The sequence below is a fragment of the Cebus imitator genome, unplaced genomic scaffold (assembly GCF_001604975.1).
Source record: "Cebus imitator isolate Cc_AM_T3 unplaced genomic scaffold, Cebus_imitator-1.0 Scaffold57, whole genome shotgun sequence".
In the NCBI taxonomy this organism is placed as follows: Eukaryota; Metazoa; Chordata; class Mammalia; order Primates; family Cebidae; genus Cebus; species Cebus imitator.
Window position 1 is genome coordinate 1,022,092 of NW_016107372.1, and position 11,784 is coordinate 1,033,875.

The window sequence follows — 11,784 nt, forward strand, 5'->3', positions numbered from 1 at the left end:
ATATATATATATATATATTTATTGATTTGAGACAAGGTCTTGCTCTTCACCCAGGCTGCCATGCAGTAGCACAATCTCAGCTTACCGCAGCCTCAAGTTCCTGGGATCTAGCCATCCTCCTGCCTCAGCCTCCTGAGTAACTGGGACTACAGGCGCATAATGTCATCTTTGTCATTTCTCATTGTGTTTATTTGAATTTTCTCTTTTTCTTTGTTAATCTAGCTAGCAGTCTATCTAGCTTGTGTATCCTTTCAAAGAACCATTTTTTTTTTCTTGAGATGGAGTCTCTCTGTGTCACCCAGGCCGGAGTGCAATGGCGCGATCTCAGCTCACCACAACATCTGCCTCCCAGGTTCAAGTAGTTCTCCTGCCTTAGTCTCCTGAGTAGCTGGGATTACAGGCATGCACCACCATGTCCGGCTAATTTTTGTATATTTAGGTGAGATGGGGTTTCACCATGTTGGCCAGGCTGGTCTCGAACTCCTGACCTCATGATCTACTCATCTCAGCCTCCCAGAGTGCTGGGATTACGGGTGTGAACCACTGTGCCCAGCCTGAAGAACCAATTCTTTGTTTCATCTATCCTTTGTATGCATTTTTGGATCTCAATTTTGTTTGATTCTGCCCGGATTTTAGTTATTTCTTTTCTTCCACCAGCTTTGGAGTTTTGTTCTTGTTTTTCTAGTTCCTCTAGGTGCAAAGTGAAATTGTTAATGTGAGATCTTTCAAAATTCTTAATGTAGGTGTTTAGCATGATAAACTTTCCTCTTAAAAGGCTGCTTTTGCTGTATTCCAAAGATTTTCGTATGTTGTGTCACTGTTTTCATTAATTTCAAATACTTTTTTGATTTCTTTTTTTTTTTTCCCATTTATTTATTTTATTGCATTTTAGGTTTTGGGGTACATGTGAAGAACATTTTGATTTCTGCTTTAGTTTTGTTGCTTACTCAAAAGTAATTCAAAAGCAAGTTGTTTAATTTCCATGTAATTATGTGGTTTTGAAATATCTCCTTGGTATTGATTTATATTTATTCCACTGCAGTCTGAGAGTCTCCTTGGTATGACTTTGATTTTTAAAACAATTTTTTGAGACTTACTTTATGGCCAAACATGTGGTTAATCTTTTTTTTTTTTGAGAGGAAGTCTCACTCTGTTGCCCAAACTGGAGTTCAGTGGTGTAATATTGGCTCACTGCAACCTCCACCTCCTGGGTTCAAGCAATTCTCCTGCCCTCAGCCTCTCGAGTAGCTGGGACTACAGGCATGCACAACCATGCTTGGTTAATTTTTGTATTTTTAGTAGCGACAGTGTTTCACTATGTTGGCCAAGCTGGTCTTGAACTTCTGACCTCATGATCTGCCCTCTTCAGCCTCCCAAAGTGATGGGATTACAGGTGAGCCACTGTAATCTTATAGTGCCCGGCCACAGTTAATCTTATAGTATGTTCCCTATGCAGATTAGAAGAATGCATACTCAGTGGTTGTCTGTAGAAGTCTGTTAGGTCCAATTGGTAAGGTGTCAAATTTAAGTCTAGAATTTCTTTGTTAGTTTTCTGTCTTGATGATCTGTTTAAAGTTGTCAGTGGTGAGGGGTTAAGTCCCTCACTATTATTGTGTGACTGTCTACATCTTTTTGTAGGCTAGAAGTATTTGTTTTATGAATCTTGGTGCTCCAATGTTGGGTGCATGTATATTTAGGACAGTTAAGTTCTCTTGTTGAATTCAACTTTTTATCATTATGTAATGCCTTCCTTGTTCTTTTTTTACTGTTGTTGGTTTACTGTTTTATCTGATATGCAATAGCAATCCTTGCTTTCATGTTTTCTATTTGCATGATAGATCTTTCTCCATCCCTTTACTTTTTTTTTTTTTTTTTGTTTTTTAGTTTTTGGGGTACATGTGAAGAACATGCAAGATTGTTGCATAGGTACACACATGGCAGTGTGATTTGCTGCCTTCCTCCCCTTCACCTATATCTGGCATTTCTCCCCATGCTATCTCTCCCCAACTCCCCAAGCATCCCTTTACTTTTAACCCATGAGTGTTATTACATGTAACATGAGTCTCATGGAAACAGCAGACAATTGGGTCTTGCTTTTTTGTCTAATTTGCCACTCTGTGACTTATTTTTTATTTTTTTAAACAGAGTTTTGTTCTTGTCACCTAAGCTGGAGTGCAGGGTGAGATCTTGGCTCACTGCAACCTCCACCTCCTGGGTTCAAGTGATTCTCCTGCCTCAGCCTCCCAAGTAGCTGGGATTATAGGCGCTCACCACCATGCCTGGCAAATTTTTGCCTTTATAGTAGAGATGGGGTTTTGCCATATTGGCCAGACTAGTCTCAAACTCCTGACCTTAGGTGACTTGCCTGCCTTGGCCTCCCAAAGTGCTGGGATTACAGGTGTGAGCCACCATGCCCAGCCCAGTTTGTGACTTTTAAGGAGGGCATTTAGACTGTTTAAATCAAAGGTTAATATTGATATGTGAGATTTTGTTCCTGTCATGATGTTGTTAGCTGGTTGCTTTGCAGTCTTGATGGTGTAGTTGCTTCACAAGGCCTGTGGGCTAAGTTCGTGAGGGTGTTTTTGTAGTAGGAGGTATTTTTCTTTCATTTCTCTGTTTAAAACTCACTTAAGGATTTTTTGTAAGCTTGGTCTAGTGGTAATGAATTCCCTTAGCATTTGCTTGTCTGGAAAGGACTTTATTTCTCCTTTGCTTATAAAGGTTAGTTTGGTGGGATACGAAGAATGCTGAAAATAGGTCCCTACTCTTCTGGCTTGGAAGGTTTCTGCTGAGAAGCCTGCTGTTAGCCTGGTGGGGTTTCCTTTGTACTTGATCTGACCCTTTCCTCTAACTGCCTTTAAGGTTTTATCTTTGTGTTGGCCTTGAAAAGTCTGATGACTATGTGTCTTGGGTAGGGTTGTCTTGTATAGTATCTTGCAGGGGTTCTCTGAATTTCTTGAATTTGCATTTTTTTTTTTTTTTGAGATAGAGTCTTGCACTGTTACCTGGGCTGGAATGCAGTGGCATGCTCTTGGCTCACTGTAACCTCTGCCTCCTGGGTTCAAACAATTGTCTTGCCTAACCCTCCCAAGTAGCTGCGATTGTAGGCACCTGCCGCCACGCCCAACTATATATATATATATATATATATATATTTGTATTTTTTTTAGTTGAGATGGGGCTTGCCTCTGTTGGCCAGGCTGGTCTTGAACTCCTGACCTCAGGTGATCCACCTGTCTTGGCCTCCCAAAGAGCTGGGATTACAAGCTTGAGCTACTACACCTGACCTCTCATTCCTTTTTTTTTTTTTTTTTGAGACAGAGTCTTGCTCTGTTACCCAGGCTAGAATGCAGTTGCATAATCTTAGCTCACTGGAGCCTCTACCTCCTGGATTCAAACAATTCTCCTGCCTCACCTCCCGAGTAGCTGGGATTACAGGCATGCACCACCATGCCTGGCCAAGATCCTCATTCCTTTCAATCTTCCCAGTAATAAATCCACTACACAGTTGGGCCTGAAATAAGAATAAGCTCCCTATAACTCACTACTGATCAAGAATTTGAAGCCAGCCAGGCCAACTTGGCGAAACCCCATCTCTACTAAAAATACAAAACTTAGCCTAGCTGGTGTCACGTGCCTGTAGTCCCCGCTACTCGGGAGGCTGAGGCAGGAGAATTGCTTGAACCTGGAAGACAGAGGTTGTAGTGAGCCAAGATCATGCTACTGCGCTCCAGCCTGGGTGACAGAGCGAGACTCCTTCTCAAAAAAACCCCAAAACCCAAAACCAAAAAAACTGGGAGATGGGAACTCAGTTACAGTGTGTTATTAGCAGCTAGGGTATGATATTGCAATGCAGTTCTTTCTATTGAGTGGAGCATGGGGTTTAGAATCAAAGGGTTATTTCTGAACCACAAGAGTTCTAATCCTCCCTCCAGGCATCTGAGGAATAGCCAAGTGCTTTGTTCTTGTCAAGGGTGTCAGAGATGTCAGCACATTTGGGCCACTCTCTTGCTCAGGTTAACTTGCCCCATAATGGTTAAGAGCAAAAGAGAGCAGCACTCCGGAGAGATGGCTCTGCTTGGAGGAAGCACATCCTGCCTCAGCTGAGATGTTGCAACGCACAAGTGACAAGTCAGAGCTAGTGACAGAGGGTAGGGAAGGGGGAGAGAGGGAAAGATCCATGTATTTGCAGGACCTGCATGTGTCTGTTTACCAGTGAAGATGTCCTCATTGGTGTGCTGGGATCCGTACCCAATTTGTGGGGAAAGAAATGCAAACCAGGGGTGGGGGGTGCAGGAGAAGAAGAATAGAAGCCTTGTTGACCTACATTTTTCATTATCTGGGCACAGAACCCTTATGTCCTGGGATTCCTCTTAAACAGAAGTCAGATTCAGTGGAACATGATTTAGAAAGCATCATTCTGGAGCATAGTTCCCCTGGGACCCCCGAATCCTCATCTGCTTCTGGCCTCTGCTCACCTTGGGCCCTGGATTCCAGCGCCCCCTGGGCTCCCAGCTGCCTCCCTGTCTCTGCCCCACAGTTCTGCTCAGAGTTCTGGTCCCTGGTTTTAGTTTATGTTCCACTCTCATTCTTTCTTTGCTCCAGTTTATCTTTAACTTTGCACTGATACATTTTCAGTATTTAAAAAAGTCACTTCAAATCTTTCTTGAATAATATCAGAGTACGAGTGAAAAAAATCCCTGTGCAAACATAAATGTATCTGGATCTGCATCCCACCCCTTAAGACCTAGATAATATCGGTTCTAATCCTCTTGGCCCGTCTCGTGAGAAGCCGTCTTGACCTCCACTTCCTGGATATCTCTAGATCATTGACTTTTTTAGGTACATTTTCTATTTCCCCATGACTGCAGGTGAGAGTTTTACAGAATTTTTACTGATACATAACAAGGGTCTCCTTCCTCCAGATTCCACTAGAGTTTCTATCGCTTTCCCATACACTGCACTGACATCTTCTGGAACACCTTTAGGCTTCTACCCAGCGCTCTGTCCCACAGCCAAATACCCCATGTTTTATGTTTTTGTTATATCTGCAACCTACTTCAAAATCTGTTCTAGTTATACTACTGTGAATAAAAACTACCCTAAAGCAGTGATTTAAAACAACAAAAGTCCTATATTATTTTGTGATGCACCTGCAGTTTGGGCAGAGCTCAGTGGAGATGGTGTGTGCTCTACATGGGTGTCTCCTGGCAGCCCAACGGGGGCTGCAGCATCTACTCCCAATATGACACACCACATGGTCAGCTAGGGCCCTCCTGTGGTTTAAAGCCTGGTCTTAAAATCAGCATCGCATTGCTTCTGCCATATTCAAACATTCTGTTGGTCAACCAGTCACAGATCCCAGATTAAAGGGGACACAGACTCCACCTCTAAATGGGAGGAATGTCGAATTCTGGAAGTATTTTTTCTTTTTTTTTGAGATGGAGTCTAGCTCTGTTGCCCAGACTGGAGTGCAGTGGTGTGATCTCGGCTCACTGCAACCTCCACCTCCTGGTTCAAGCGATTCTCCTGCCTCAGCCTCCCAAGTAGCTGGGATTATAGGCACACACCACCACGCCTGGCTAATTTTTTTCTATTTTTAGTAGAGACGGGGTTTTACTATGTTGGCAAGGCTGGTCTTGAACTCCTGACCTCGTGATCTGCCCGCCTCAGCTAGGATTACAGGCATGAGCCACTATGCCCAGTCTCTGGGGGTATATATATATTTTTAAAGCCTCATATCTGTACTATCTTTAAAAAGTTGGCTATTTTTACCAACTTGGCTCCTGCCTCTGGCCCCAGTGGTCCAGAGGTTTCTCTTTTTCCTCCCTAGCTGCTTTCCAGAAACTCTAAGGGAATTCCCCTGACTTTATGATGTAGAGCAGTTCAGCTTCCTCCAACCTATATCCAAATGCTTGAGGTCTAAATTGTCCAGTCAAGGTCACAATGTGCCCAAACAACTCATAAGCCTGAGACAGCTTTGAAGTTTCTGTCTTTCCCTTTTTTTTTCTCCATGGCCATCTCTGCAAGGGGAGAAGGCAAAATAGAGGTTTACTTATCTCTAAAATCAACTATGTTTCTTCACCTAGAAACAACTTCAGTCAGTTTTGGTCAAATAGACATTTCCACCCTTTTTCAATTTGCATAAAACACACGGTCCCCTGACTTCTGTGGACTCCTTGGAGTTGATCTCCTGTTCCTCCTCCTTGGGCTACATTCTCTTCTGGCCCTCCAGGCATGACTCTGTAAGTCCTTCTTAATTCCCTGCTACCATATTTGCACAACAGTTGAGAAACCAGAATATCTATGGTCTAGTTTTCACAAATACAGAGGCATTCACGAATATTAATATTTTCACTTCTCTTTTCTGCTTTCTGGGTGAGTCAGTTCAGACTTTTTGTTCTGGTCCCTGGGAGCCTTGCTGGGAAGCCCAATCTGGGTCTGAGAGTGCATAGATCGTGGCGGATGGTGTATCATCCCCCATGGGGCTCTGCAGCCTAGAAAGTGGCACGACCAGGAAGTCAGCAGGTGGAGGAGGCAAATGAACAGAGGATTAGACTTTTTCTCCTTTCCTTTGTCATCTTTCATCCATGTGGGTTTTTATATTTATTTACTTACACACAGTTTTATTCCAAAACTTCTTCGAACTGGGTCATAAAGCCAACTGCATATTGCAAAGTAGAAGAAACTAAGCTTTGAGAAATCAGGTAAAAAGTGACAAATGACAGCTGCTGGTGGAATACTACCTGTCCTGACTGACCCTCTTGCAAATGTTGTCTAGGTGAGACAAAGATATTTGAACCCTGAGATTTCTTTTATTGGTTTTGTTTGTTTTCCTTGGTATAGACCTAGGAGTGTAATTACCCGGTCATAGGGTGGCTTTAGTAGACACCGCCAGTTTTCCAAAGTGGGTGTACTAATTTTCACTCCAGTAGCAATGTAGGAGTGTTTTGAACAGTATATTCTTGTCAACATGTGATGCTAGGTTTTTGTTGTTGTTGTTGTTGTTTTTTAAATCTTAGCCATTTTGGTGAATGCATAGTGGTACTTTGGCATAGTGGTATCTCATTGAGATTTTACTTTGCGTTTCTCCAAAAAACAATGCTTTTGCGCACTTTTTGATATGTTTATTGGCCATTTGAGTATTCTCTGTTAGGAAATGCTGGCTATTGTGCCTATATTTTTGTTTTTAAAAATGGAGATTTTTGTGTTCTTCTAATTACTAGACGTTCTTTCTATACGTTCTACATAGACGCCTTCTTCTATACAGAATGTTATGAATATCTTCACACATTCCGTGGCTTTTCCTCGCTTTCTTAATAGCGTCTTTTGATAAACAAAGGTTTTTACTTTTAAGTAAGTCTAATTTGTCAGTGGTTTCTTTCATAGTGTTTTGGGATCTTCTGCAAGAAATTTTTGCCTACCTTAAGCCAAGAAGATATTATCCTACCTACTCTAGAAGCTATACTATATCATCTTTCATATTTAGGTCATGATTCATTTGAAATTAATTTTTGTATATGGAGTGAGGTAGGGTTTTCAATTGCTCTGACACCATTTCATGAAGAGATCATCCTTTTTCCCACTAAAATGCAGCAGTGTCTTTGTTGTAAATTTGGTGACCTCATGTGTGTGTTTCTCTTTGTTGCAGTCTCTATTCATTTATATCCTTATCTTTATGCCTGTGTCATGTTGTCTCAGTTACTGTAACTTTATATGAAGTTAAAACACTGTGATTCTTTTTCAAGACTCTTTTGGCTAATCTTAGTCTTCTGCATTTTCATTTATATTTTAAAATAAGTTTGTCAATTTCCACCAACAATACCACTTGAATTTTACTAAAGTTATATCAAATCTATCAATCAGTTGGTGAGAATTTACATATTAATATTTTTTTTGAGACAGAGTCTCGTGCTGTAGCCTGGGCTGGAGTGCAGTGGTGCTATCTCAGCTCACTGGAACCTCTGCCTCCTGGTTCAAGTGATTCTCTTGCCTCAGCCTTCTGAGTAACTGGGATTACAGGTGCCCACCACCACTCCCAGCTAATTTTTTATACTTTTAGTAGAAACGAGGTTTCACTATGTTGGCTAGGCTGGTCTCTAACTCCTGACCTCGTGATCTGCCTGCTTTGGCCTTCCAAAGTGCTGGGATTACAGGTGTGAGCCACCACACCTGGCCTTACATATTCATATTTAGTCTTCAGTCCACAAAGATACGTTTCCATTTATTTTGGCTTTCTTAAATTTCTCTCAGCAAAAGTTTTGTGAATTTCAGTGTAACTTTCTTGTACATCTTTTGTTAGATTTACCTTTATTGTTGGTGATTTTGATGCTTTTGAAAAGGATATTGTTTTTCTATTTTTATTTAAACTTGTATACAAAACATTATTTCCTGTACAAAAATATAATTGATTTTTGCATATTAACCTTGAATCCAGACACTTTACTGAAATTAATTAATTCTAATAGTTTATCCATTCCTTTAGATTTTCCAGGTATATAGTCATCTGCAAATAATGGTAGTTATATTTCCACCCTTATAGGTTTATTCTTTTTATTTCTTTTTCTCACCTATTGCATTGTCTAGGATTTCTAGTAAGTGTTAAATGGAAATGGTGACAGTAGACATCTTTGTTTTGTTCTCAAATTGAGTGGGAAAGTGTTTAGCATTTCACATTTAAGTATAATGTTAGCTATAAGGTTTTGTTTGCTTATATACTTTATTATATTTAAAAGTTACTTTCTACTTTCTATTCTTAGTTTTCTGAGAGTTAAAAATTCATGAACAGATATTTTATTGTATTTTAGCTTTTTCTGGATGTATTGAAATTATCATATGTTTTTCACCTTTATTTTGTCAATCTGGTGCTATATATTTCCTGATTTTTTAAAAAATGCAATGTTTTACAAATTTGCATGTCATCCTTGTGGAGGGGGCATGCTAATTTTCTCTGTATTGTTCTAATTTTAGTGTATGTGCTACCGAAGTGAGCACCAGTTCCCAATTTTTAAATGTTAAAGAATTCTTGCATTCCTGGAATAAGTCTCACTTAGTCATGATGTATTATTATTTTTACCTGTTGCTGGATTTGACCTGCTAATACTTTGTTGCAGTTTTACCATCTCTGTCCATGAGAGATAGTAATCTGTACTTTTCATTTTTGTAATGTCTTGACAGACTTGTGTATAAGGATTATGCTATCCTTTTCCAGTAAGTTAGAGCACGTTTGTTTTTTCTTTATTCACTGGAAGGGGTTGTGTAAGATTGGTTTTATTCTTTCTTAAATATATGTTTTGAAGAATTTACAAGTGAAGTTTTCTGGGCCAGGAATGTTTCGGCTGGGAAAGGCATCTTGAAATCTTGATGTTTATTTTCTCATTGTATTTTTTTTCCTTAGGATGTTTGCAGTGGTCCAGAAGAAAAAAGTTTCCTGTGAGATCTATTTCAATCACTTCAAGGAAAATAAGGTGGAGATAGCAAATGCAATAACAAAGCTATTTCCTTTTCTTGAAAGCCTCAGGGACAATTCCTTTATCACTGAAAAAATGTATGCTGTAAGTGAAGTTTATTACATCACCCATGGTAGTCTGGCCCCCACATTAATTTATATTTGGCATCCTGGATTCAAAGTTTAGTACACTGCTAACTGCCTGAAAGGCCTTTCATACCTTTTGTGGAAAGACCCTTTTCTGTTGGTTACTTATTGTATAAGGTAGAAGGTAATGGGGCAAACAGATGTCATTAAAGATACTTCTATTTCTTTTCCTTTTTTTCCTCCTCCTCCTCTTTTCTTTCCTTCCTTCCTTCCCTCCCTCCCTCCCTCCTTCCCTCCTTCCCTCCTTCCCTCCTTCCCTCCTTCCTTCTTTCCTTCCTTCCTTCCTTCCATCCTTCCTTCCTTTTGTTTAGAGACAGCTTCTTACTCTGTGTCCCAGGATGGAGTAAAGTGGCACAATTATGGCTCACTGCAACCTAGACCTCCTGGACACAAGTAAACCTCTCACCTTAGCCTCCTGGGTAGCTGGGATTACAGGTGTATGCCACCACACCTGGATATTATTATTATTATTATTTTGGTAGAGATGGGATCTTGCTATGTTACTCAGGCTGGTCTTGACCTCTTGGCCTCAATGAACCTCCTACCTCAGCCTCCCAAAGTATTGGGATTACAGGCTGAACCACTTTGCCTAGACAAGACTCTCTATTTCTAACTGAAGCCCTGTTCTTTTTTGTTTGTTTGTTTGTTTGAGACAGAGCCTTGCTCTGTCAGCCAGGCTGGAGTGCAATGGCATGATCTCTGCTCACCGCAACCTCTGCCTCCCTGGTTCAAGCAATTCTCCTGTCTCAGCCTCTCAAGCAGCTGGGACTACAGGTGCCTGCCACCATGACCAGCTAATTTTTGTATTTTTAGTAGAGATGGGGTTTCACCACATTAGTCAAGCTGGTCTTGAACTACTGACTTCAGGTGATCTACCCACCTCGGCCTCCCAAAGTGCTGGGATTATAGGAGTGAGCCACTGCACGCAGTTGCCCTGTTCTTTTGTAGCAACTGTTGGGGAGGGAGTGGAAGGTAATGATGACATGGCTGGAGTGAAACTGATATGCTCTGCAAATATGTAGTGATTTATACAACATACAAGAATAAAACAAAATTACGATAACCAAGATAATGGAAGCAGTCTTGCTTTGTAATGTTTACTTATGTCAGAGGTAACCCCCAGAGAATTTGTGCCACTATAATTGTTATCAAACAAATTTCTGCCTTGCTGTTGTCTCCTCTAAAGTGTTTACATTTCATTGGGTAGTTGTGGAGCCTTGGAATTCAGGTGAGTTTGTACAGTGCCATGGAGGTGCAGAGAAGGAAGCCATGTCTTCAGTGTGTGATTGTGCCCTTTCTATTGTGTTCTTTATGGCAAGGGAAGAACCACCTCCCAATCTCCTGGAGCCTGTCCAGGACTTCTCATACCGTAGGAGGAAGGTGGGGAGTGTGGGGGCAGTGACTGCTGTACAGACAACGAAATCACTGTAAGATTTATTCCCGCGGCATCCTGGGCAGGATAAGAGCTCAAAAGTCAAGAGGTAGGGTTTACTTGTTTTTCTAAAGCAGTGGATCAAATATTTAAAAAGTTCTAGGCTGGGTACAGTGGCTCATGTCTGTAATTCCAGCACTTTGGGAGGCTGAGGCAGGTGGATCATGAGGTTAGGAGTTCAAGACCAGCCTGACCAACATGGTGAAACCCCATCTCTACTAAAAATATGAAAATTAGCCAGGTGGCACAAGCCTGTAATCCCAGCTACTAAGGAGGCTGAGGCAAGAGAATCACTTCAACCCAGGAGGTGCAGGTTGCAGTGAGCTGAGATAACACCACTGCACTCCAGCCTAGACAACACAGCGAGACTCCATCTTAAATATATATATATGTAAATATATATATTAATATTTATATAATGAAAAATAGTAGTCTACACTGAGAACAAGGAAAGTATTCTATGCAATTACATTGTCGATCTTTGTTTAACTTTAAAGCTATTATTTTGTGTATTTTTTCCATTGAACTTTTTTTAACAGAATTCTCAAGAAGCCTGTGTAAACTTGATTCCTGTACAGAAAGTTGTGTACCAGGTTCTCTGCCACCTGGAGAAGGTGTTTGATTGTTCAGTTCTGTCAGTCCTGTTCAGCAAGAGTAACCTGAAAGAGTATCCTGATTTAATTGAGATTCATAAAAGCTTCAAAAAGGGTAATCAATTCTCTCCCCTCTCTTTTGTGCTCTAGGTCTGCTTTTAATT

General features: G+C 40.8%; 1 protein-coding gene and 1 non-coding gene across 5 annotated transcripts in view; one reads left to right on the forward strand and one right to left on the reverse strand.

The window, feature by feature from the left end:
• LOC108304763 (nuclear body protein SP140-like protein) overlaps nucleotides 1–11,784 on the forward strand; it is a 39,146-nt gene that overhangs the window by 15,369 nt on the left and 11,993 nt on the right. Inside the window, exons 1-3 of one of the 4 annotated variants that reach the window (XM_037738723.1) lie at nucleotides 6,416–6,781; nucleotides 9,398–9,467; nucleotides 11,567–11,735. In XM_037738723.1, the coding sequence (XP_037594651.1) occupies nucleotides 6,771–6,781; nucleotides 9,398–9,467; nucleotides 11,567–11,735 (250 nt within the window). In that variant the 5' untranslated portion in view covers nucleotides 6,416–6,770. Of the gene's footprint in view, nucleotides 1–6,415; nucleotides 6,782–9,397; nucleotides 9,555–11,566; nucleotides 11,736–11,784 lie in introns of those variants that run through there. The other 3 variants (XM_017529054.2, XM_017529055.2, XM_037738724.1) reach the window with 3 other exon arrangements.
• On the reverse strand, nucleotides 8,888–8,994 carry LOC119471346. The gene has a single exon (XR_005200379.1). It is a non-coding gene; the product is annotated as a U6 spliceosomal RNA (small nuclear RNA).